The 22,179-nt window shown below is 41.0% G+C and overlaps 1 protein-coding gene across 1 annotated transcript in view; it reads left to right on the plus strand.

Annotated features, from left to right (window-relative positions):
• The window catches only part of ptprn2 (protein tyrosine phosphatase receptor type N2), a 183,420-nt gene that overhangs the window by 61,299 nt on the left and 99,942 nt on the right, over window positions 1-22,179 (plus strand). The window contains exons 9-10 of the mRNA XM_015954635.3: window positions 223-309; window positions 12,212-12,291. Of these exons, the coding sequence (XP_015810121.3) occupies window positions 223-309; window positions 12,212-12,291 (167 nt within the window). The remainder of the gene's footprint in view (window positions 1-222; window positions 310-12,211; window positions 12,292-22,179) is intronic.

Genomic DNA, 22,179 nt, shown 5'->3' on the forward strand with positions numbered 1-22,179 from the left:
TTTATTAGTGTCTGTCTGCAACGTGCAAATTTTCACAGCACATCCGTTCAGACAACCGTAGCGTTTGCTTGTGTGCAATGACCCATTTTTGAGAGAGTGGTGGCAGCATCTCCTGGAAAATAATAACAAAAAAAAAGCTCTTTAGTGGCTGAATTTCTGTGCACATCGATGGTGTTTCAGGCTCCGAACCTTAATTTTAGCCGTGTTTTGTGTCTCTACCAGGTCCCTCACCAATGAGCGGGCTTCCGTTCTGATGGAGCGGCTGACTCAGAGGCTGAAACTTCACGCTACTGATCTCACCCAGCTCTCGTACGTACACACACACACGCACACACACACACACACACACACACACACACACACACACACACACACACACACACACGCGCACACGCACACGCACACGCACACGCACACACACACACACACACACACACACACACACACACACCAAACAGCACTGATTTACCTCTTAGATCACAAGTTATACACTAAATAACAGATGACTGGACACAGGTGTGCTAGACCAAGGCTTTTTTTTTGTAACAAATAGAAACTGTCCTTTGAGCCTCATATATATGAAACCTTGTATATGAAACCTTATTGGGGTTCACGATGGCCCAGGAGCCCAAGGTGTTAAGGTGTGTTGTTTGTTTTCAATATAAATCCATTTAAAACCAACCTACTGAATAATGGTATTTTTGGGAGTGTATCAGAAACAGAGTGTTACCGGTCTTCCTCCCCGGAAGTAAAGAAAACCAGAAAAGTAAGATCTGATAATTGGAGATGATTCAAACAAGAAAGGAGCTTTATTCAGACCTTAAACTATAACAAATGGTGCCAAAACACAGGACCTCATATAGCTAGTTTTAGCACTAGATTGGGCAAGTGTTAGTAGTAGCTTGGACTAGCATTAGCAGTAGCTCGGGCTAGTGTTAGCAGTAGTATCAGTAGCTTGGGCTAATGTTAGCAGTAGCTCAGACTAAAGCCTGATTCATGCTTCTCCATCAGCTCTGCAAGGGACTGACACGCACGGATTGACGGAAGCGTTTTGCCCTCATACTTCTCCGTGTCCTGGAGAGCGTTGCAAAGCAATTCCCCACCAGGACAACAGAGGGCGTAGCGCTGTTCTGTGGTATCCTGTCATGTATCCGGTCCAAGAGTGTGTTTATATTGTGTTTTTTTGTATATAAAAGACTTTTTAACACAGAAAAATTTGTCTCTCATCCTCCTCCACCTCTTCATGCGCTCGCCACCTCCAAACCCACGTTTCCTGTCATTTCCGTCCACAGATAAAACGCTTGCTGCGCATCTTTTCACTCATCCAGTCACGGGAAATTAAACGTTCATGTTTTTAGAGTTGTTTTGTGAGGTATTGTTCAAGCTGCTCCATGTCTGCCGCTAGTTATCCTCGGCTCTCTTTATGTTTTTGAGGGCGCAATGGCGGCGGTGTGGACGACAGCGGCGTCCTGACCAATCACAAGCTTACGTTGTCTGCTCGACAGACGGATGTTTAGAAAAGAGAGCTTGACTCCGTCCGTCCATGCGGAGCTCTCCAGCAGGCCCGCAAGGACTTTGCGTGTCTCCACACTGACGCAGACGGAGAAGCATGAATCAGGCTTAACTTTAGCAGTAGCTCAGAGCTTTGTTGCTCAGTGGTTAGCATTACTGCCACCAACGCTCATATTTTGCTGATATTGAAGTGAGTGGGAACAATCAGATTTAAGGGTGTGTCTAAATTTATGACGTGTTGAGCCAACTTTTCTCATTGTTACAACATTACTAATTTACACAGGACAGCAGGCTTTTTGGTGTGCTACAGTAGACACCCCAAGCTGCCTATATTCAACCACAACAAGGTAAACGTGGCTTTAAATTCTAGGACTGTGTTTCCCAACCCTGGTGCTCAGGGCACACTGGCCTGCATGCTTTCCACGTTGCCGTATTAAACACCAGTGCTTCTCTGCTGCCACACACCTGAGTTAAATGAATGAGTGATTAACAGGCATCTGCGCACTTGAGGTCCTCCTGAGGAGCCAATGTAAATCAGGGGTGCTGAAGCAGAGACATGGAAAACAGGGCTGGGAAACACTGTTCTAGGAGGACACCTTTAAAGTACTTCTAATAGCTTTTGTGGAGCATTTAAGGGTAGAACAAGGATGAAGACTTCTCAGCAACTAGAAGGATCGTGTGTACAAAAAAAAAAAAGAAACGAGTGTCACTCTGCAAGAGATTTTTTTTGTTGTGTTTTTGACCTTTAGGAGTTTTTGGCTTTGTGCGATGAGAGAAATCAGGCCTAATTACTTCCAGGCACACACGGATGTCTCCACAGTCCCTTTTCATGTACAACTCTTGTCGAAAAAAGAAGTAGTTTAGTATTCAAACAGTTCTTAGTTTAGAGAAAAAGAAAGAAAACTGTGGAAGTAGCAGTGGACAGCAGTCCAGCAGGGGGTGGTTAATATATTAATGAGCAGCTGAACTGTCCTTGAACCCAGAGTGATGTGATGTGTTTCTACCATGATTCCTCTGTACGTTTGGTGTCAGACCATGTAGGAGGCAGAGGAGGTGTGTTCGGCTAAGATCTGACAAGTCCTTTGAAATGCTCTTGGAGGAAAAGTGAAGTCTGGGTGGCTCAGTAACACCCGCAGCATTTAAATAGAAACAAAACAGACCACTACTCTGCAGTAGGAATGCAGAAAATTCAGCTTCACTTGCTGAATAAAACACAGTGAATTCAACAAGAACACAACCGCAGACGCATTCAGATCTCCATGGTTAGTGTTGATGAGCCAGAACACCCGGCTGTGTCATCACACTGGCACTGATTTTAGTTAATTTTGTTATTCCAGCTGTCATTTCACATCACTCCGAATTAACTCCTGACGCAAGCAGGGATTAATGTTATTATCTTGATTCTGATGAAAAAGCCTGTGACATTATTGTGCTTTTTCCTGGGGAAAGGTCGCTTTTCTCATGTAAATGAGGCAAAAAGTTCTTGTATTAATTCAAAGTGCTGCGAAAATGTTAAAATAGCTTTCATTCCAGCCTGACTGACTCATTTAATGGTGTGTAGGTGTATGTGTCGTTAGCAGGCTATTTTATACAGAATGATAGGTTAGCTAAACTGTTCCTTACTTGGTGTGCTTTTTTTTACTGTGGCTATAAAAGATCCAATCAAATTCAGCACCCTGATTCGACACACTGTATGTGGTGTGAAGAAATAGTCTAAAATAACAAATCAGTATAAAGACTTTTATATAAGAACATTTTTTCCTTTGCTGTTTTTTTAGTTTATCATTCTAAAAATTGCCTCAAAATGATGCCTGATAGTTAACGTTTCGATCAAAGTTGATCCTAATATGTTTCCTGACTTACATGTTACATGATAAATGATGCATGATAAATAATAACAATGTAACAAACAATACAGGAAGTGGTTTTGTCCAGCTCAGAGAGGGTTTAAGGGAGGTTTCAGCCATTTTGAAATGTGTTTTTATGTTAAAGTTACAAATAATAATAACCTCAATCCTGAAAAATAGTTTATGTTATTCAGGACTGATGAGCTAACAGCTAGGCAATGTACACCTAAGAGCTGTCATCTTGAAAAAGCTCCAATCTGGTTCATGCTAATATTATTTATTAAAGCTTTCATGCAAAATATCTCGTTATTTATGTGGATTTCTAAAATAAATACAAAATTGTGAAGGTTTATAAAACAACGTTGACATGAGCTGCTTTGAAATGTTGAATATTAAAGTAAAAGTAAGCTCATATTTTAAATATGAGGCCATTCAGAAAGCTGCCTGCAGTAGGTAAGGTGCAGCAATCTGGTTTCCCTCCTTTCAGTAATTATAAATGATTTTTTTAGAAATTTATGAAAGTATTTTGATAACACCGTCCCCTGTTTTAGAGACCAAAGTCATTTGAAATAAGTACAGCTTAGCCATAACTAATAATTTCCGCATTTGACTGTTATTTTTTAACATTGACATTAATATCTGAAGTCATTTTGACAGATTGCAATACACACCTCCGACTCATGCATGTGCGCAGACATTTTAAATGTTACGCACCGAGAACATCGCTGCAGTAAAAAACGAATCAAGAAACGATTCCCATCAGAGCATCATCTCACACTTGGACACCGTTCTCGACTGCGCTCGCAAGTGGACAGGAGCTCGGAGAGACCAGTGCAGTGCAATCATCCAGAAGGATTTCTTCCCACTGAAGCTTCTTTATTAACAGGATCTTAATGGATTCTGGTTATTTCATTTGGAGCAACAGTCTCTGATTTTAAAACAGACTTAGCACTTGTTATTTTGTCTCCAGTGTGGGAGCGGAGCACAGATTCATCCTCTAGAACAGGGATTCCCAAAGTGTGGTGCGCACACCCCCGGGGGTGCGCGAGCTGCCGCTAGGGGGTGCGCGAGGTGAAAAGTGTAATGGCTGCGGAGCTCAGAGAAGTCTGTCATATGTCACCATTAGCGTAGAAACTCATTTGTGGGTGGGCCAAAGAAAAAGTAAGTGGGCCCAATAAATGTAATTGAAAACAAGTATATTTTTGCGCGCGTGTTCTCCGCATGTGCCCTAGCTTCATAATAACAATGCGCCGAGCTTCAGCGCTCTGGCCTGCGCACACCGATATGTTCTGGAATTGATCATTTTTAACGGTGTTGGAGGAATCTGAAGGTGGTGAGTCATTCTGGCAGATTGTAATTAACACCCTGTCTCATGCAGGTGTTCTGACATTGTAAACCTCACACACAGAACATTGTGGATGTAACAAAATAAATCAAGAAATGATTCCCATTCAGGCTATTAACAGCGCGCTGAAGATCTGGAGTTCAGAGTGCGTCTGTCAGAGGTCAGACGCGTTCCAGCGGAACCACGGCTCACGGGTGCACAAGTGAGCACATCTGGGCTGGGCAGAAGTCATTTTACAACATTGGTTTAAATAACACCAATAACGAGACGCGGTGACTTAAACTCTGCAAGTTGTGAAGCGCGTTCCATCCGCGAGCCGCATCACCAAGCGGAAAGTGAATGCGTCAAGCATAAACCAAGCTCCATGGAGCTGTGTCGCGCGCGAGCGCACACACACATACACACACACACACACACACACACACACACACACACACACACACAAATTCAATAAGCATGCACGCTGCGCAAACTCCGGCGCGCCGTCAGACTGAAGACAGAAATGAGCGCTGCCTCGTCTGTGATAAAAACCTTTGAGGTTTTATAACATTTGTCATTCAAGGCCACATTAAGATATTAGCTTCTATTTTGGGATGACGTATTAAAGTCGGGTCCACTCCAGCCAGTGACTCCTCATGAACGTTACTGCTGCATTTGTTATTCCAGTCCGTGTGGAAGCGGATCGCAGATTCAGCCACACCATAAAACAGCAAAAAGTCGGTCTGAGGTAAAAGTGAACATCATGGCTATATCTTGTCCCCTATTGACATTTGATTACGCACAAGTAGGTGGCCAGTTCAGGAATACGCAGAGCAGAAGGAAGGAGAGCGCTCTGGCTGCACAGGTTAAGCATTCCTACTTTAAGAAAACCATTAAATTGCATTGTTTATGTGCTACCTGGGCACTCTAAATATTTATTTAAAATCAAATCAAAGGAAATTGTAATGGTATCGAATGTTTATTAATTACTATTTAAAAAATGAAAGTGATGGGGATAAGGTCGATCATATTTTTTTAACCCTGTCTATTTAGCTTGACGTCTGATATATATATATATATATATATATATATATATATATATATATATATATATATATATATATATATATATAGCCATGCCCTGATGTGGGGGCTGGGGGGTGCGTCGACATGGTCGGGACATAGAAGGGGGTGCGCGGCTAAATAAGTTTGGGAACCACTGCTCTAGAACATTTAAAAAACATGATTCTCTCTGAGGCTAAAGTCCAGAACCTCATGACTGGATCCTCCTCAGTCTGCCCCTATAGAGACATTTAACTACGCAGTTTAGGTTTACCCAGAGCAGAAGGAAGGTGTGAGACTGTGCGTCTGGGCCACAGCGAGTTAAACGTTCCTAAATTTTTTAATTGTAGCGTTAATATGTCACTTGCACACTGGTCAGCTTGTTTGGACTAAATATTAATAACTCATTCACTGCCATTGACGACTAAAGTTGTCATTTGCATTTTTTTACTGTGTGGGCATCGGAACGAGCCCCCGCACCGTGAGAACAAACACCCCAGCTCTAAAGCCGATCTTCATCTGCATACGTCACACGTCACATGATCAGGAGGCAGAGAATCCATGTGTTAGGAGATCGTTTTGGGCCGCTGCTATAAATAAAAGTGAGGCGCGAACCGGAAAAGCTTCTGCCGATCACAGTTCGACAAAGGACGTAGAACACTCAAAACGTGCGGATTCTTCCTGATGTAAGAGGAGAATCTACTTTTTGTTTTGGTAGTTTTGGTGTTGACATCATCTTAGCGCACAACGTTCTGTGACTCTTAAAAAAACAGCGAAAACGCTGAAAAACGCTGGCAGCGAAGGGCTTTTCTGATCGGGAAACGGCTGGCAGTGAATGAGTTATAACTGAATGAATATGTAATGGTATCGAGTGTTTATTTAGTATTATTTTAGAAATGAAAGACAAGAAAAAAAACATTTATGACCATTTTTCAAAACCTTGTAAAAATGGCCGACGACATCTGGTACCGATGTCAATCACAGCGGTACCTGATGCAGAGTTGGCAACACTTCTTATGGACAAGTAAGTCTTTAAAACTTTTTTATAAATAAACAGCATAATGTGAGAATAATAAACGTAGTATTTTTTTAGCTCTGTTGGTTAGAGGTATACTTTCAGTAACAAGTTGCTTTCAGTTGTAATCACAGAAGTAGGGAGAAGGGATGAGAGTGCTATGCATCTTTCCATCTCTAGATGGTGCTGTCCAACCAAAACTCCATATTTCTGCTTTAACATCCGTGGCTTAGCCAATCAGAACATCTGTTTACGACATGTGCCCAGGCGACCAGAGAAGAGCTAGGCCTGTATTTATTTGAATGACACAATATGCATTAAAGTATTTTAGCTGCAAGGTGACAATTTTTTATCACAGTATTTAAAAGCTACCGTCTTAAAAGAAGCTTTCTAAAAGTGTGTTTATACCTTAAATCTACACGGTTTCCATTCAGAAGACAAAAAGAAAAAATGGAGTTTTTGTTTTGTTTGTTTACCTCAAATTTTTCCTTCCCTCACTTTTATAAAGTAATGAAAGCGCATTCATGTAAAAATAGTCAAGACGAAGGACGTGACGCAAGCTCTTTGTGCCGTGTTGGCGCGCAGCTTCACAGGTGAGTGTTTGAAAGCTTCTGACTGAATGTGTGTTGACCGGCTCGGAGCACAACACCCCGCTTTGTTCGGCGGCCTCTCGTTTCCGCCCGCTCTGATGAGTTCTGATGGCAGCAGAGAAGGAGAGACACTCAAATGATTTTTGAAGTATTATCAGACAGCCTGAGGAGAGAATTTTCTCTTTTAAAGACATTCAGATGCTGAACACAATTACACTGAGACTCAGCGTAATCAGCACAAAACAGTGCTTAAAAACTAGGATGATATTCACCTCTTTGAGATGACGTAAGTGTTTTACTCTACAGAAACACTAGGGGGAGTGGGACACACACTCACAAGGCTGTGCAAAGTGAACACACACACTCACACACACATTCTGACATTATCCCTCCAACAAGTCTGCAGAAATGCCCGCCGTGTCCCACCAGCAGATTTAAAATGAATTCCAAGCTCAAACATTCGATAAGACAGGAGTGTGAATTCCTCCAGATAACTTATCCATCTTAACTTTATCTACGAACTATGCCTGTGTTTTACCCACCCGTGTGTTTTAAGAGTGTTTGTGTGGCTTGGGAGGGGAAAAAATATGTCAATTCAATTTCAGATGCATTGAGATCTCTGGCAGTGCACCCGTGACTAGGGAGAGTTGACGCAGGGGGGTAAAGATTGTGGAAACATTGACATTTACGAGAGCAGAGCCCAGGTGATGGTGCTAGAGAAGGGCATATTTCTTTCTGAGCTGTGTGTGCATAAGTGTGCATGTGCACAGAGCACATGTTCATAAATGCATTGTTGCATGGTTGGATCAGCCTGTCGAGCTGTATTGGCTCATATATTGCTCCTGGCTCAACTGACTGATGGAGAGTGGGTCGCAGCACTCTGGCAGTCTGATGAATCTCTGTCGCGCAGTCTGGCAGGAAGTACACTAAAAATGTATGTGCACTTTCCAGGAAAAACACGTCAGAAATGATGACATACTGAAGGGTTTAGGTGCAGAAAAATGGGGCAAGCGTTAGCACTCCATCACACCTGCGGCACATAGAGCTGTAAATTAAAAGTTTATTTTTGTAGCTATTGTTTAAAGCTGCTGTAGTGAATCCACAGAACAAGCTAGGTTTTGAATGTAAACATGGTCACGGAAAAGTCACCTCTCCCCATCCATATATTCCCTGAGATGCTCCTGCTGGAACCAGAATCCAGTGTTGCCAGAGGAAAAATTTGCCGTTTTCTAGGTCCAGACGTCTTTTGTTGTCCGTGACTTCAAATGGTGTTTTTTGTTTTGGGACTCTGGTAGTTTGTCCTAAAGTTGAAATGGTAGCAGCCGGCTGTTTCTCCTTCTCTGATATTGACCGGTGAACCTGTCACAGCACTGGTGGTCTGTTATATGCGAGTGTGTAATGAATGGAGGACCCAGGAACGTAAAGAAGTGCGGCAATTCAACGAGATCGACAACTAAACGGTCCAACGGTTGCTTTTGGTCCAGAACGTGTTATTGACAGAGGTTTTTAGACATATGCGAGTTGTTCAGAGACGTGAAAAAATGTTTTAAGATAATTTGTTTTCCAAATTAGCCATTACTGCTTTAAAATATCTTTAGTGTTATTTACTTGCTGCCATGAACCCAACTGCAGTGATCGGGCTTACCTCTCATTCACACCGAGTACGAGATGGATGCAGTCCAGTTTCCAGTTCCATACAGCTTCCAGATAGACTGCCATTCACACCCAAATTTGCTCTTGCGTTCACATGATCACAACTATGTAAATAGAGAGGAGCTAGTGCACAAAAGCCACACTCGTCTTTTTGAACTGTGAAATTATATCACTGTCATTAATAATAAAACAAAGGCCAGAAAAAACAATGCAACACGGGTGTTATTTTGAAATCAACCGGACGCACCACGCTGAAATGCATCTCACTTCCTGTCTGGCTCATGTCATTTCTATGACTTCATGACAATACTCCTGTTGCGTCCAGAAAAAAAGACACATTTCATGCGGAAACTTTTGGGAGCTTAGCATCACGATCCGAAATGCAGCCGGTGTCAATCTGTGTTACATCTAAAACCGTCCGGGTGGAAATAGCTACTCTGCTGTTGTGCTGTCATTTTAAAAGAACATTCCCTACAAAATGATGGATTTCATCATATACATACTCCATTATCATTATCATCAGCATCACTGTCTTTATCATCACCAAATAGAATATTTACTAAGACATCACAATAGAACTATAGACACATTATTGTGTGTGTGTGTGTGTGTGTGTGTGTGTGTGTGTGTGTTCTGTCTTCTCGATCCCCAGTGAGTCGTGGTGGATGGCTGCTTATACTGAGTCAGGATTCTCTGGAGGTTTCTTCCTGTTAAAAGGGAGTTTTCCTCTCCACTGTCGCTGCATGCTTGCTTAGTGTGAGGATTGCTGTATAGTCACTGACACTAGTCAGTGACTTGATGCAATTTGCTGGGTTCCTTATATAGGAAACATTATTTCTGATTGGCTTAATGAACTGTGAATTGGAATGTTTATTATGTGAAGTGCCTTGAGACGACTCTTGTCGTGATTTGGCGCTATATAAATAAACTTGAATTGAATTTAATTGAATCATCATCGTTGCCGTCGTCATCATCGTTGTTGTCATCATTGTCGTTATCATCATCATCATCATCATTATCGACAATGTCCTAATGACTATCACCGTGATTATAATAATTGTCTTATCGTCATCATTGTCGTTATCATCATCATCATTATCGACATCGTCCTTATGACTATCGCCGTTATAATAATAATTGTCGTTATCATCATCATCACTGTTGTTATAATTGTCATGTCGTCATCACTGACATTGTTGTTATCACTGTTATAATCGTTGTTGAAATCATCATCAACATTGTTATCATCATCATCATCATCATCATCGTTGTTATAATAATTGTTGTTATCATCATTATTGTTGTCATTGTCGTTATCATCATCATCACTGTTGTTATAATTGTCATGTCGTCATCACTGACATTGTTGTTATCACTGTTATAATCGTTGTTGAAATCATCATCAACATTGTTATCATCATCATCATCATCATCGTTGTTATAATAATTGTTGTTATCATCATTATTGTTGTCATTGTCGTTATCATCATCATCATCACTGTTGCTACAAATGCCATCATCATGTCGTTATTATCATCATCATCATCATCATCATCATCATCACAGTTTCTTTACCATCTTTTTCAACAATATTTCATCAAACTTAGCAGTAACATTTCAAACACTATCAAAACACTCAAATAAAACGTGTTTTTCTGTGACTTCATTTTCAAGTAACAGCACTTTTACTACACATCTACAAAACTGTGCTGTATCAGGGAAGATATGATTCAGCACATCCTTACCATTGGATCCCTTCCTGTCTGTGGGTTGCAGTTTTAAATTTATACAAAATTTTCTAGCAAAACCTTCTTGTTTTGATTTTGAACTAAATGAGTCTTTGAACCTCTGTTTTCAAACACTGATTTGCATTTGATCCAGGTAGAATCGTATACGCTCCTGTAGTTTTAGGAAAATTAACCATTTGAGACTTAAAAAAATACTCCAGATATTTGACACGATGCTGAATGTTTATTTCTCTTATTTAAAATTCTCTCTCTCTCTTCAAGGGCCAATGCATCTGCCTTTGTGCACTGATGATATTTTTACACACGCTTTGTTTTGATCCTCAGTGACTCAGTCATTACATGTTTCCATTTAACTAAACTAAAAGAAAATAATCTCACATGCCTATCATGCTACTGCCATATTTGTTGCTGATATTTCCTTTGAGTCTTCATCACTCATCTGAGGATAAAATGTTTTTCGTTGCCTTGTTGGCCTCTTTTATGAAGAACTAGTCAGAATTTATTTGTTGTTTTATCTGCCCAATACAGCCTTTTTCTTTAGTTTCAGCTTTTTACTGAATGAAGATCTTTTCATTTGAGAGTTAAAGAGGCTCTACTCAACAAGAGTGGGGTTATTTCTTTACACGTTTACAACACTGTTATTTCATTCTCCTTGACTGTGGTGGGGGGTTCCAAGAGAGTGCTGCAATGGTTGGATTTTATTTGATCACCTACCTCGGGGACGTGCTGTATTTACTTGGCTGAAGGGAGAGAGGTCTGTCGCTGATTCCTGGCCCGACAGATTGGAAAGGGTGCACGAGGTACCAGCTGGGTACAAGTTATTAAGAAAAACGTTAATAAGTTAGATTTAATATGTAAATGTGTTCAAACTGAATGGAGATTAAAGTTTTGGAAAACATTAATCCAAGTTTAGGAGAGAAATGGGCACATTCATAATGTCTTACTTATTTCTGTCTTTTGTTACTTCCAACACTGAAGGTGTCCTAGAATTTAAAACCACATTTACGTTGCCGTTTACTGCGACTCCGGTCGTAGCAAAAATCAACTTTGCAGAGAATTAAAAAATTACAGAAAGCCAAAAACCGTCATGCCCTGGAGGAACTGAGTCATTAAATCAATCAATCAATCAATCAATCAATCAATCAATCAATCAATCAAAGCTTTATTTATAAAGCGCCTTCCGCAACCCTGTCAGGAAGCCCAAAGCACTGAACATGGTACAGTTGAAGGTAAATATATTGAATAAATCAAAAATAAAAGCAATTCAAATTACAAAATAGGTGAAACATTCTGGTACAGGACAAATGTGTAAGACAATGGATTGAGTGAACCAACAAAAACTGTGAAATAAATTCAACATAAAAGAGGGCCAAAATCAAACATGTTCTGGAAACGACAAGCGGAGGAGGTGTGTAAATTCTTCCTGACATGTTGTTTTTACTCTTTCTGGTCCCCTGCAGCGTCCTGGGTCCTGCGCTCACGTTCCGAGTCGGCCCAAATCCCAAGAATGTCACCACTGCAGACCTGGTTCAAGCTGCAGGTGAGGAAGAGCGTCCTTTCATCACCTTCCCACAAAGATCCTCAGACAACCTTCATTCTGCGTCATCTCAGTTTTACAAGCCAGACCACTCTGTCACGGTCTGGACTTCTCGAGCCACTCCTGCAGCTCCAACACACACACACACACACACACACACACACGCACACACACACACACACACACACACACACACACACACACACACACACACACACACACACACACGCACACACACACACACACGCACGCGCGCGCGCTTACACACACACACACACACACACACACGCGCGCGCACACACACAGTTTGCAGGGCAGTTTGTTTGGTTTGTTACATCCAGCAGGGCGACAGGTTGAGGCAGGTTGGTGCTGGTCCATCAGAACGTTCTTCTTCTTCTTCGTATGCCTGCCGCTCTTGTTTGATGCAGACTGATGGAGAGCTGTCACCCTCTGACAGGAGATTGTGAGAATGCACTGCTTTTGGTCCCCTGCTTATTGCCTGCACCCCGGTCATCCTGTCATGTGTGTGAGACGTGTGTGTCGGATGTGTGTGTCCTTGCTTGGGTCGGAAATGACTTCCAGGACAATGGCAATACTTCAATATCATCCAATATCACCTTTGTGGGAAATGATGTTATCGGCAGAAACGTCTTTTCTTTTGTTTTGTGCTGATAATCCTCACAACGTGAGTTTCTTAAAAATCAAAAACATTTATTTCTTGTTCCTTTTTCCTCTCTTTCTCCCTCGTACAAATCACTTTGATGAGGTTTCGTGTGGTGAGAGCTAATGATCGGCGTGAGCAGGGTTGAAATGTCAGACCAAATGTTATGTCAACATCATCATGAGCCTGAGCCATGCAGATGAATTTTCAATTCAACCCACCTGAATAACAATTCCTAAGAATGGAGGGAGGGACTTCTCCTGGTTTTTGACACATTGCATTTCCTTCTGCAAAGACGGATAAAATTGACATTCAGGTGTCAGATGAAGGACCAGGAGTCCTCTGTGATCAGGACTAAACTTCCACCTTCATCTGGAGCATATTTCCAGCTCCACAAAAGCTGTAGTGACATTGTATTTGGCAACATACAACTAAAGTGTGATGATTTCTAAGTCGTTACCAGACTGCAGGCAAATCAGCGTGGTTTTAGTGCAGTCTGAAATCAAAGTGGCACCCACATGCAGTGTCCACCTGGGTGATCCTGGCTGACCTTTGCCTCATGTGTGACTGTGCATAAATGGCGTGGACTCCTAATGAACTCATCCAGACCCCTGCAGCATTTTCTGCTGGGCCTGCTGCAGAGAGACCTCTGAGGCAGTTATAAAAATGGGAAAATGGTGCTGAAAACTCTGATAAATGAGGCCAATTATGCATAAAAACACACATATATAATAATCAGCAGTTTATGGTTTGTGTGGGAGTATTCAGCAATTACCTAAGTGTACTTGAATTCCATTTAATACATTTATATTAATTAAAGCTTGCATCAGATAAAAGGGTGTTTTTGAATGCTGATTTAAATAACTTCCCCAAAGCTGACACTGAAAATTGAAATAAATGTGTAAGTCTCGAGTCACCCCTGTTAAAGTGGTCTCGATCAACAGTTTTCTAGACTTCATGGAGGTTTTTTAAAGGTTTTATTGACACTTGGCTGCTTTTACACTCATTTTCTTCCCAGTACCTGGACGTATTTTGTTTGTGTATTTGTTAGGTCACTTAATTCTGGTTCATGATTTATTCACGCAAAAGGCTCCTAACTCACTTATCAGATAACTTAACAAAAAACTGTTTAAAATCAGATCTTTCAACAATGTGTGATGTGATATGATCAATTTTATTTAAATATATTAGATTCAGATTTGTTTTCTCTAACAAAAGACTAAATTTGACACGTGAAAGGGTGTTGAACTCCAAGAAGGAGGCTCTAAAAGCATCATTAGCTGAAAAGTGCTGATGAATGAAAAACTTTGCATAAGCTTCTGAAATTCAGGAACATCATTTACAGAATAAATATAATTTTTTTTAATTATAAAAGTTCCATGTTGTTTACGAAACGTGTCCATAAAGTTTTCTTTGTCACAAAATCCCTCTCACAAAGCGATTTCAGCAGTTTTACTCTTGACATTTTCAGTACCTTCCAGAATGAGCTGTTTTAGGGCTCTGTCTCTTTAAAGTGACAGTGTGTATTTTCCCTAGTGATAGGTAGATGCCTATATTGTTGCAAGCAAGCAGTATTTTTGTGTTGGAGTAAGACCTTGCCAACGGATGCTCATTAGAGTCAAAAAGCCCTGGGGAGTGCAAACTTCAGCAAAAAAACAAGCACATCAGACTCTCTTTCATCACTGAAACCAACAACATTTAAGAATGACGAATGTTTTGTAACTGTCATTTACAAATCAGTAAATGCATTTTGTCCTCATGGGCTCCCGTAGAAGGAAGCATGGCATCTAATATGGTGTCGCCAAGACACTTAGATCCACTCCCATGTATTGTAGACCTGATTTTTATGGTTACATGTTATGAAGCCGCCAATATTTTTCAACAGCCGGGCATCATTTCATTCATTTTCATCAACGTTTTGATGGATATTTCCAGAAATTCATGGTAAAAACTACACATTGTCTTTTTAAGAAAACAAATTAGAGCTGGCCATGCCCACCCTTTCCCTGATTGGCTTGGCATTCATCACACATGTAATTGACAGAATACAGAGGTGCTATCCTAATTTAAAAGCATGCACATCTCAGCACTACTGGTTACAGGGCAAACTAATGCTAACTGTGATAGAAACACTAACTTAAAAGTTATTCTATCTCCGTCATTTGCTGACTTGACATGGAGAGAAGGTATGGCTCCTTTTATCTGTAGATGTTTCCTGACTAATCCTGATGATGTGTGTTGTCCGAGATTCTCGAAGAAAGATTTTTGTGGATTGTTGCTGGGGCACGGCCATCGAACAAGAAATAGAGCCACACCGTTCTCTGAAGGTTCGCTTTGATTGGAAGAAAGTAGGAATGCACAATACACGGGCATCAATACCGGTATCAGCCGATGTTAGTTATTTTTAACATATCGGTATTGGTCCGAAAAGTAAAACCGAAAAGTAAAACTGGAATGATATAAACAAACGGAGACTTTAGGACTTTAGGTTTGTTTTAGACACACTGACAGAAAACGGATGGTGTTTTTATTCATGTTGTGTTTTTATTCATGTTGGGAGTGTTCATGGTGACAGTAGAGACCATAATGGCAGCCCTTTAAAACATGAGAAGAAAATCTGGATTTAAACGTTTGCACATGGCTGTAAGTAAACAAACTGTAGTCGATCTGTTCTCCCGGTGCCATAACGACTGTTTTCACACTAGTATTTTATGCTTGACAAAAGAAAATCCTTTTATTTGAGGAACCAGAGTACAAATTGTACGTTGAATCCATTTTCACAGCTGTAGCCTTTAAGTTTTCCTGCTGGCAAACTAAGGATTCAGTCAGAATGGCTTAAATGATTAGATAGCAGCTAAGAAATGCCAGTTGTTTCCACATTCTAGTTTCTGAATGAAGAACAAATCAGTGTTTATAGAAAGGTATTAAAGTATGTTTGCATATCTGTTCCCCGGTTATTAATCCTAATAGTACATCTGATTTTTCTCGATATTTCTGCTGATAAAGTGTTTGGGTTTTATTTATTTTTTTACAGTGTTGCTAATTTTGTTTATTTACAGTTTTTTTTTCCCCAATAATTTTTGTTTCTGAAAGGTCAAAAAAATCGAAGTAGTATTGGTTTATTTGTGAAAGTCCTCACATATTAAGCCTTGACTGTACTTATCGGGGTCTAAACTAGATGATTGTGGCTCTGCTTCATTCTACTGTCCATCTATCTGCCCATCAGCTCCATTTGATGTGTTCAACGCCCCGATGAAAGAGAATAGACAAAGAGACTTGGCTTAAAGACATGGACAGTATAGAGGAGATTTTATAACTCGTTGAAAAGCATCTTTTAGGCAGCAGGTTCTTAGCGGCTGTGTGGTGAAAGGCCTGCTGGGAGGTCTGACTGTGTTAGTGGAGGTAGAGGCTCTTGTGTGCTGCTCAACTGGAAAACTGCAGGACAAAGACGGGCACTGCCTAATCCCTGCTCGGCTGCAAAACAAAAGAGAAAGCTGCTGCTTTATCAAAACTACAAGGCATTCTGCGTGTCCGTGTTTGTGCGCGCGTGTGTGGATTTGTGTGCAACTTTTCTCTCTCTCTCTCTCTTTTTTCCTTTGCAGCTGTGTTCATACTGTGCCAAGAAAATGATTTATTCAATATTTGATGAAGTGGCAGCCAAGCTGTTAAAACCAATGCAGGAATGTGCTGTTTAGAACTTTTTCTTGCTTCCTCGCTGTGATTTCTAAACATGTAAATCACCTTCAGTCGGGGGGAGGATAATAGATCTGCCAGAACTGCTTTTGCTCACTGTGAAGTGACGTTTTGTAGCCGATGATGGATTTGATCCACTTACACGTTTGTGCCTTTCACAGCGAGTAGGTGGATTTAGATGTAGGAAGAGTGTTCTGGCTTCATAAAGTGTTATTGTATAATTATGTCCTGGCGTAATTGTTTAAAATTGTGTTATGTATGTGTTTTGCAGTTGTAATTAAAAGTAACAAATTTGAGTGTGAAAAAAAAATGGAGGTTTGACGACTCGGCGACCTGTCTACCCACTGGGATCAGGATGTTGAGGCCAAAAACCAGTGTGAGTGTGTGTGAGAGAGGATACGTGTATGTTAACAATCGGCTGATCGGTAGTGGGTGGGGAGCTAAGCGAGGACACTTCTATTGTCTCGGCTGTCACGACTGGGCGACCCCGGAGCCCTTTTGAGGCCTCAAAGGCCCCAGAGGCCATGCAGCAGCAATGAGTCAGCAGGCCCCCAGGCCGTGAGAACCCCGGCCCCGGTCAATGAGCGCCACAATCATGAGGACCCTGGGAGCCACTTGCTGGGCCATCTGGAGAAGACAGCAGAGAGCCTGACACACGGCTGTCACCCGAGAGAGACGTGTAGAGATGTGGATGTAGACAATGTCAACCCCCGAGTTTCCGCCTCTGCCTTTTGGTCTCGCACACGCTCACATTAGAACCTGAGAGTGAAGGGGGAAAAGTGGTGAGAGACTTCCTGAGTGCATTAGTCAGAACCCAAACACCCACCTGTTTATGTCACCATCTCTGAACTTATTCATATCACAAAAGATGAAATGGCTGAAGATTTCATAACTTCTTTTACATTTTATTATAAGCTGTGTTGCCCCAAAGGAATAATGCAAAAAATTGGATTTTGAAGACGGGTTTTATGAAATTTCTAAGGCCACGTTCAAGATAATTGTGCCAATTTTTGACCCGATCCTCCCCTTCTGACAATGTTAAGGAGGCGCCTGATTACTGAAATGGTTCTAAAGATAATCTTATCAGATATTCCCACAGTGTGTGGGGTGTTAAGAGCCCTCTGGTCTACTTGAAAGGGCAATGGGTCTGCTCCGATCAGAAATCTGGACTTTCAAGCATCTTGGATTGACTTGGAACATGCTACATGGTGAATAAGACGTGTAGCCAATCAGGATGCACTCCCCTTCTCCACCATGTTGGTTATTTCCGACGTCAAAGTAGTTCTTGTGAGATTTCCGGTCTCATCAGGGAATGTTTTTTTGGTACGTCAGGTGGTGTGTATTGTATAGTTTTGACCGTTTTGACACACATCACATAACTGATAAACAGTATTTGTTACTTTTTTCTTGAGAGATCAAACATAACTTTGGAGTAAAAAAAAACATGGAGGAGGAGGAACATGCACCGTGCTTCACGCACCTCGCTTTTTGATTGGCCACAGGTAACATTCACAGGGATACTAGGCAGTTTTGCTTGCCTTAACCACCCCCTAGTGTCCGTTAGTGATTTGTGCTCAAAGCAAAAATGAAACATCTCCTCAATGTGCGTTCGTATTTTTAACACCTTAATCTAACTGCTGCAATGTCTCCTCAGCCTTCATTAGTTTCTAGAGGTGCGACCTATCACTAAATGAAACAAACCAGCTGTGTTCACGATCTAAAGCATACAGGAAACAGGCTGGAAGCTGCTGCTTCTATCAATTATGCCTTTCGTGGGATCCCGTATGAACTTTTCTTGTTCATTTTTGTCTTCCTTCTCAATTTTTAATTAATTAATTGGCTTTTTTTGAGGCAGTTTTTAAAATAATTTCAATATATTTTAATTTTTTTCTTAATTTATTTTATTTTCCTTGTGAAGCATCTCGTGATTTTTATCTTGCGAGGCGCTATTTAAAAAAGCATTTCTTCTTTTAACACACACGTATGACAGGAATAGCTGATAACAGTGATAAGTAATTAAGTAAACTTTATTTATGCAGTACTCATCACAGACCTAGAATCACACATAAATCAAAACAAAATAAAACAAAGTCATAAAATCATAATGATCTCAAAACAGAATTTGATTAACATCAGAAAAAATTAAGTCATAAAATTATACAGTTTCATAAACAGATGAAAGATTAAAAATTTGAGTTAAAAGGAAGAAAATAAAAGGTTTTAGTAAAAGCAGCTTTAAATAAAAGGGTCTTTAGCTGTTTTTTAAAAAGTGTCTGTCAGTACTACGTAAGGATAAAGGAAGATCATTCCAAAGTCGGGGTGCAACAGTCTGGAAGGGGCGGTCTTTAGAACTTCTAGAAGGTTCTGGTGTGTGGACCTGAGGGCTCGGGTTGGAGCTTAAGGATTTAACACTTCAGTAATAAAGGGAGGAGCTTGACCACGTAGAGCATTGAAAGTCATAGTCAGGATTCTAAAATGGACTCTAAAGTTAACAGGTAACCAGTGCAGAGACATCTGAATAGGAGTGATGTGATGTTCACGAATGAATCAAGTCTTTTGAACAACTCTTCATCGTGAACAATGAAAGCTAATTCCTTGTAGAGAACTGTTCATTTTGCCACTCATGAACTTGACGACTGCCTTGTCCCCTGCTCTCACGAACTTTGGAAAAGATTCAGTCTTTTGAATGTTTTTTCGAGGTAAACGTTTCATAAATGAACAGCTCCCTTCAAAGAGCCATCAGCTGATACGATTATCTTTTGAGCCATTAGGGTCAAAAAGCTGCCGTGTGAAATGGGACTAAGGTGCTGAAATGTGGAACTGACACCAGTTGGCTCTGAGGGTTCTCTACCTCAGGATAGATGATGACTATTAAAATAACTCCACAAAACCTCTGGAACATCTTAGTGCACAGGTTAGAAGGAAATAAAGTTAATAGAATAAAAAAAGGTATATTTTAAACAACCTTAAAGCCACGAATGTCTGTAAACACATCCTGGTAGATGTGAGATGCCCTGTAACATGTCACTCACATTTCTCTCTGCCGTTTCTCTCAGGAAACACTCTGTATGATCTGAGCTTTCACACACACTTTCTTTTAAATGCACACAAACCCTTGCAGACAACTCCGAAATGGAAACACGGTAGCTGTGACTGCTGCACGACGGCGCTAGCTACCATTTGAGCGCTGAGCCGGTAGTCTTTTCCAGCTGAGCAGATTAGCATAGATCTCCCACGCAGACAGAGTTGACCTTCACTCTGGCAAACACTTGTCAAAATGCCAGCGATAATTACCTGCTCTCTTTGCAAACAGCACTGTGGTTTTTATCCACCTGCATCTCAGCCGCGGAGGACAAAACTGCAGCACCGCTGCTGCCTGTCCTACGATATACATACACGATGCTCCTAAAGGAGGAGGGGGTAAAATCTGCAGGAAGTCCTGTGTGACACAAGTGTGTGTCAGTTTGATGTTGTAATGTTTACCATTCAGATGTCAGCAAGCCGCCAGAGGCTAAAGAAATAAGTGTGAATTAAATTTTCTTACTGTTGCCACCGCTTTTTCGTAGCACTCGTGTCCAGACACACGTAGCTGGAACGGAATTAGTTTTGTCAGCATGGCTTTGCGCCGCCACAACTCGTGTCAGGAAAACATATTTGTGTCTTGTTTTTCAGCAGAGCGCGGCTGGGTTTGCGTTGGACGTCTGATTGTCTGTGTGCCTTAACATCCGTATCAATGATCGCAGAGGTCAGAAAACAACAGGATTCCTTTCCCCCCACCTTCCCTTCCCATCCCATCCTTTCCCTGGGCACTCTCCGCTCTCCTCCTCATCACTGGCTGCCCTCTCTGGTTGAGTGCTTGAATGTGCTCAGTTCGGTGATCAAAGTCTTCCTCAGTCTCTTCTCCTCCATTGCCCCCGGCTCTGTGAGTGAGTGTATGGAAAATAAAAAAAGAAATCAGTGTGTGTGTGTGTGTGTGTGTGTGTGTGTGTGTGTGTGTGTGTGTGTGTGTGTGTGTGTGTGTGAGAGAGAGAGAGAGAGAGAGAGAGAGAGAGAGAGAGAGAGAGGGATTCGGCTTCAAGCAAAGTTCTCAGTCGTCTAACCGTCACTTGCTGTGTTTCTCCAGTCTCAGGAGTGCTTCTCCAGACTTCCGTACATCTGCTGGAAGGCAAACTCCCCCTTATACTGTACACACATGAATATAGAAACCTACGGTGACGCTCATGTGATATGACACATCTCACTTTCCTGTCTTGTGCATTGTTGATTGCAGGACTGGTTGCTCTCGGTTACCGTAGGTAATTTATTCACTGCACACATCTGCTGGTGAACATGTGTGTTTGCTGCAGGGTGCTCGATAACCAGAGTTTATATGACTTGGTAAATCCTGGCTCTAACTCTGTGTTAAACATCCTTTTAATTCCAAGGTCACATTTGTTTTTAGGGGGGGGGGGGGGGGGGGGTCTCTATCTGGCATCCTCTTGTGCCTCCAGGAGCAGAACATATCTCGTATTGTCAAAGAGGGCATGTTCGTATCTGAAGATTTGGTCCTAAATATCCAATTTTTCATTGTTTTAAGCCACTTTTTTTTACTTTTTGTGTCGGTCTCAGAAAGACGACCGCCTACACTCAAAAAAGGCAACATAGGTATCTGCTAAATTGTCATAACTCAAAAATGTTGCTTCTATTAGATAAAATCATGTTTTGTAGTTGTACATTTTTTAATCATGTAGTTTTAGCATAACATGTAACAAGTTTAAATTTACTAAAAATATGTATGCTAACTGAACATAATCCCAATGGGTTCAGTTAGAAAATCAGTTCCATTCCAGAACACAGGGTGGCAGTACTGAACAAGTTCCTTATATAAAGTAGCCAACGTAGGTTCAGGTTCAGACTGGCAGCCATTTCAAGATTGAACCACGTCCGTGGAAGAAGGTAAGTTAATCTTTTGTCATCCATCAAACAGAAAAGATTACAGGTGCGGATAGTTTATAAAAAGCTATATAAATACCTATTTAACGTTTTTATATTTGTATTTTTCGCTACCAAATTTTTTTTATTACATGAGTGTGAGTAGAGCAATGCACTAGCTAGATTTAGCGGTAAAACAATTGTATTGTTAAAGAAAATGTTTCATAAACGAGCGATTTTGTGACTAATTCTAAAAAGTATCCGTCAGACTGTGCAACTGAAAAAATACTTGTTGAGCTGTTTACCAGCGGTACTTTTTATTTTTATTTTTTATCGCTACATATGCTAGCTTAGCCATGATTTCTTGTCCAATCCATGGGCAAACAGAATTAGCATCGCTGGTCTAAATTACACTGAATAATTATTATTAATATTTGGTTTTTCATTGTTTTGTCGTGCCGCGTTCACACGAATATAACACGTGTTTGATACTTTTCTTGTCCTTCATGAGGTTATAGAAGCACTACAGCAGTGGCCTTGTTCCAGATAAGCCAGTTCTGCGCAAATTGAAATTGATTGGCGCGCAGTTCATGGCGGTATTTTGTGTAAATGTTGATCCTTTTCTA

The sequence above is a fragment of the Nothobranchius furzeri genome, chromosome 7 (assembly GCF_043380555.1).
Source record: "Nothobranchius furzeri strain GRZ-AD chromosome 7, NfurGRZ-RIMD1, whole genome shotgun sequence".
Lineage (NCBI taxonomy): Eukaryota > Metazoa > Chordata > Actinopteri > Cyprinodontiformes > Nothobranchiidae > Nothobranchius > Nothobranchius furzeri.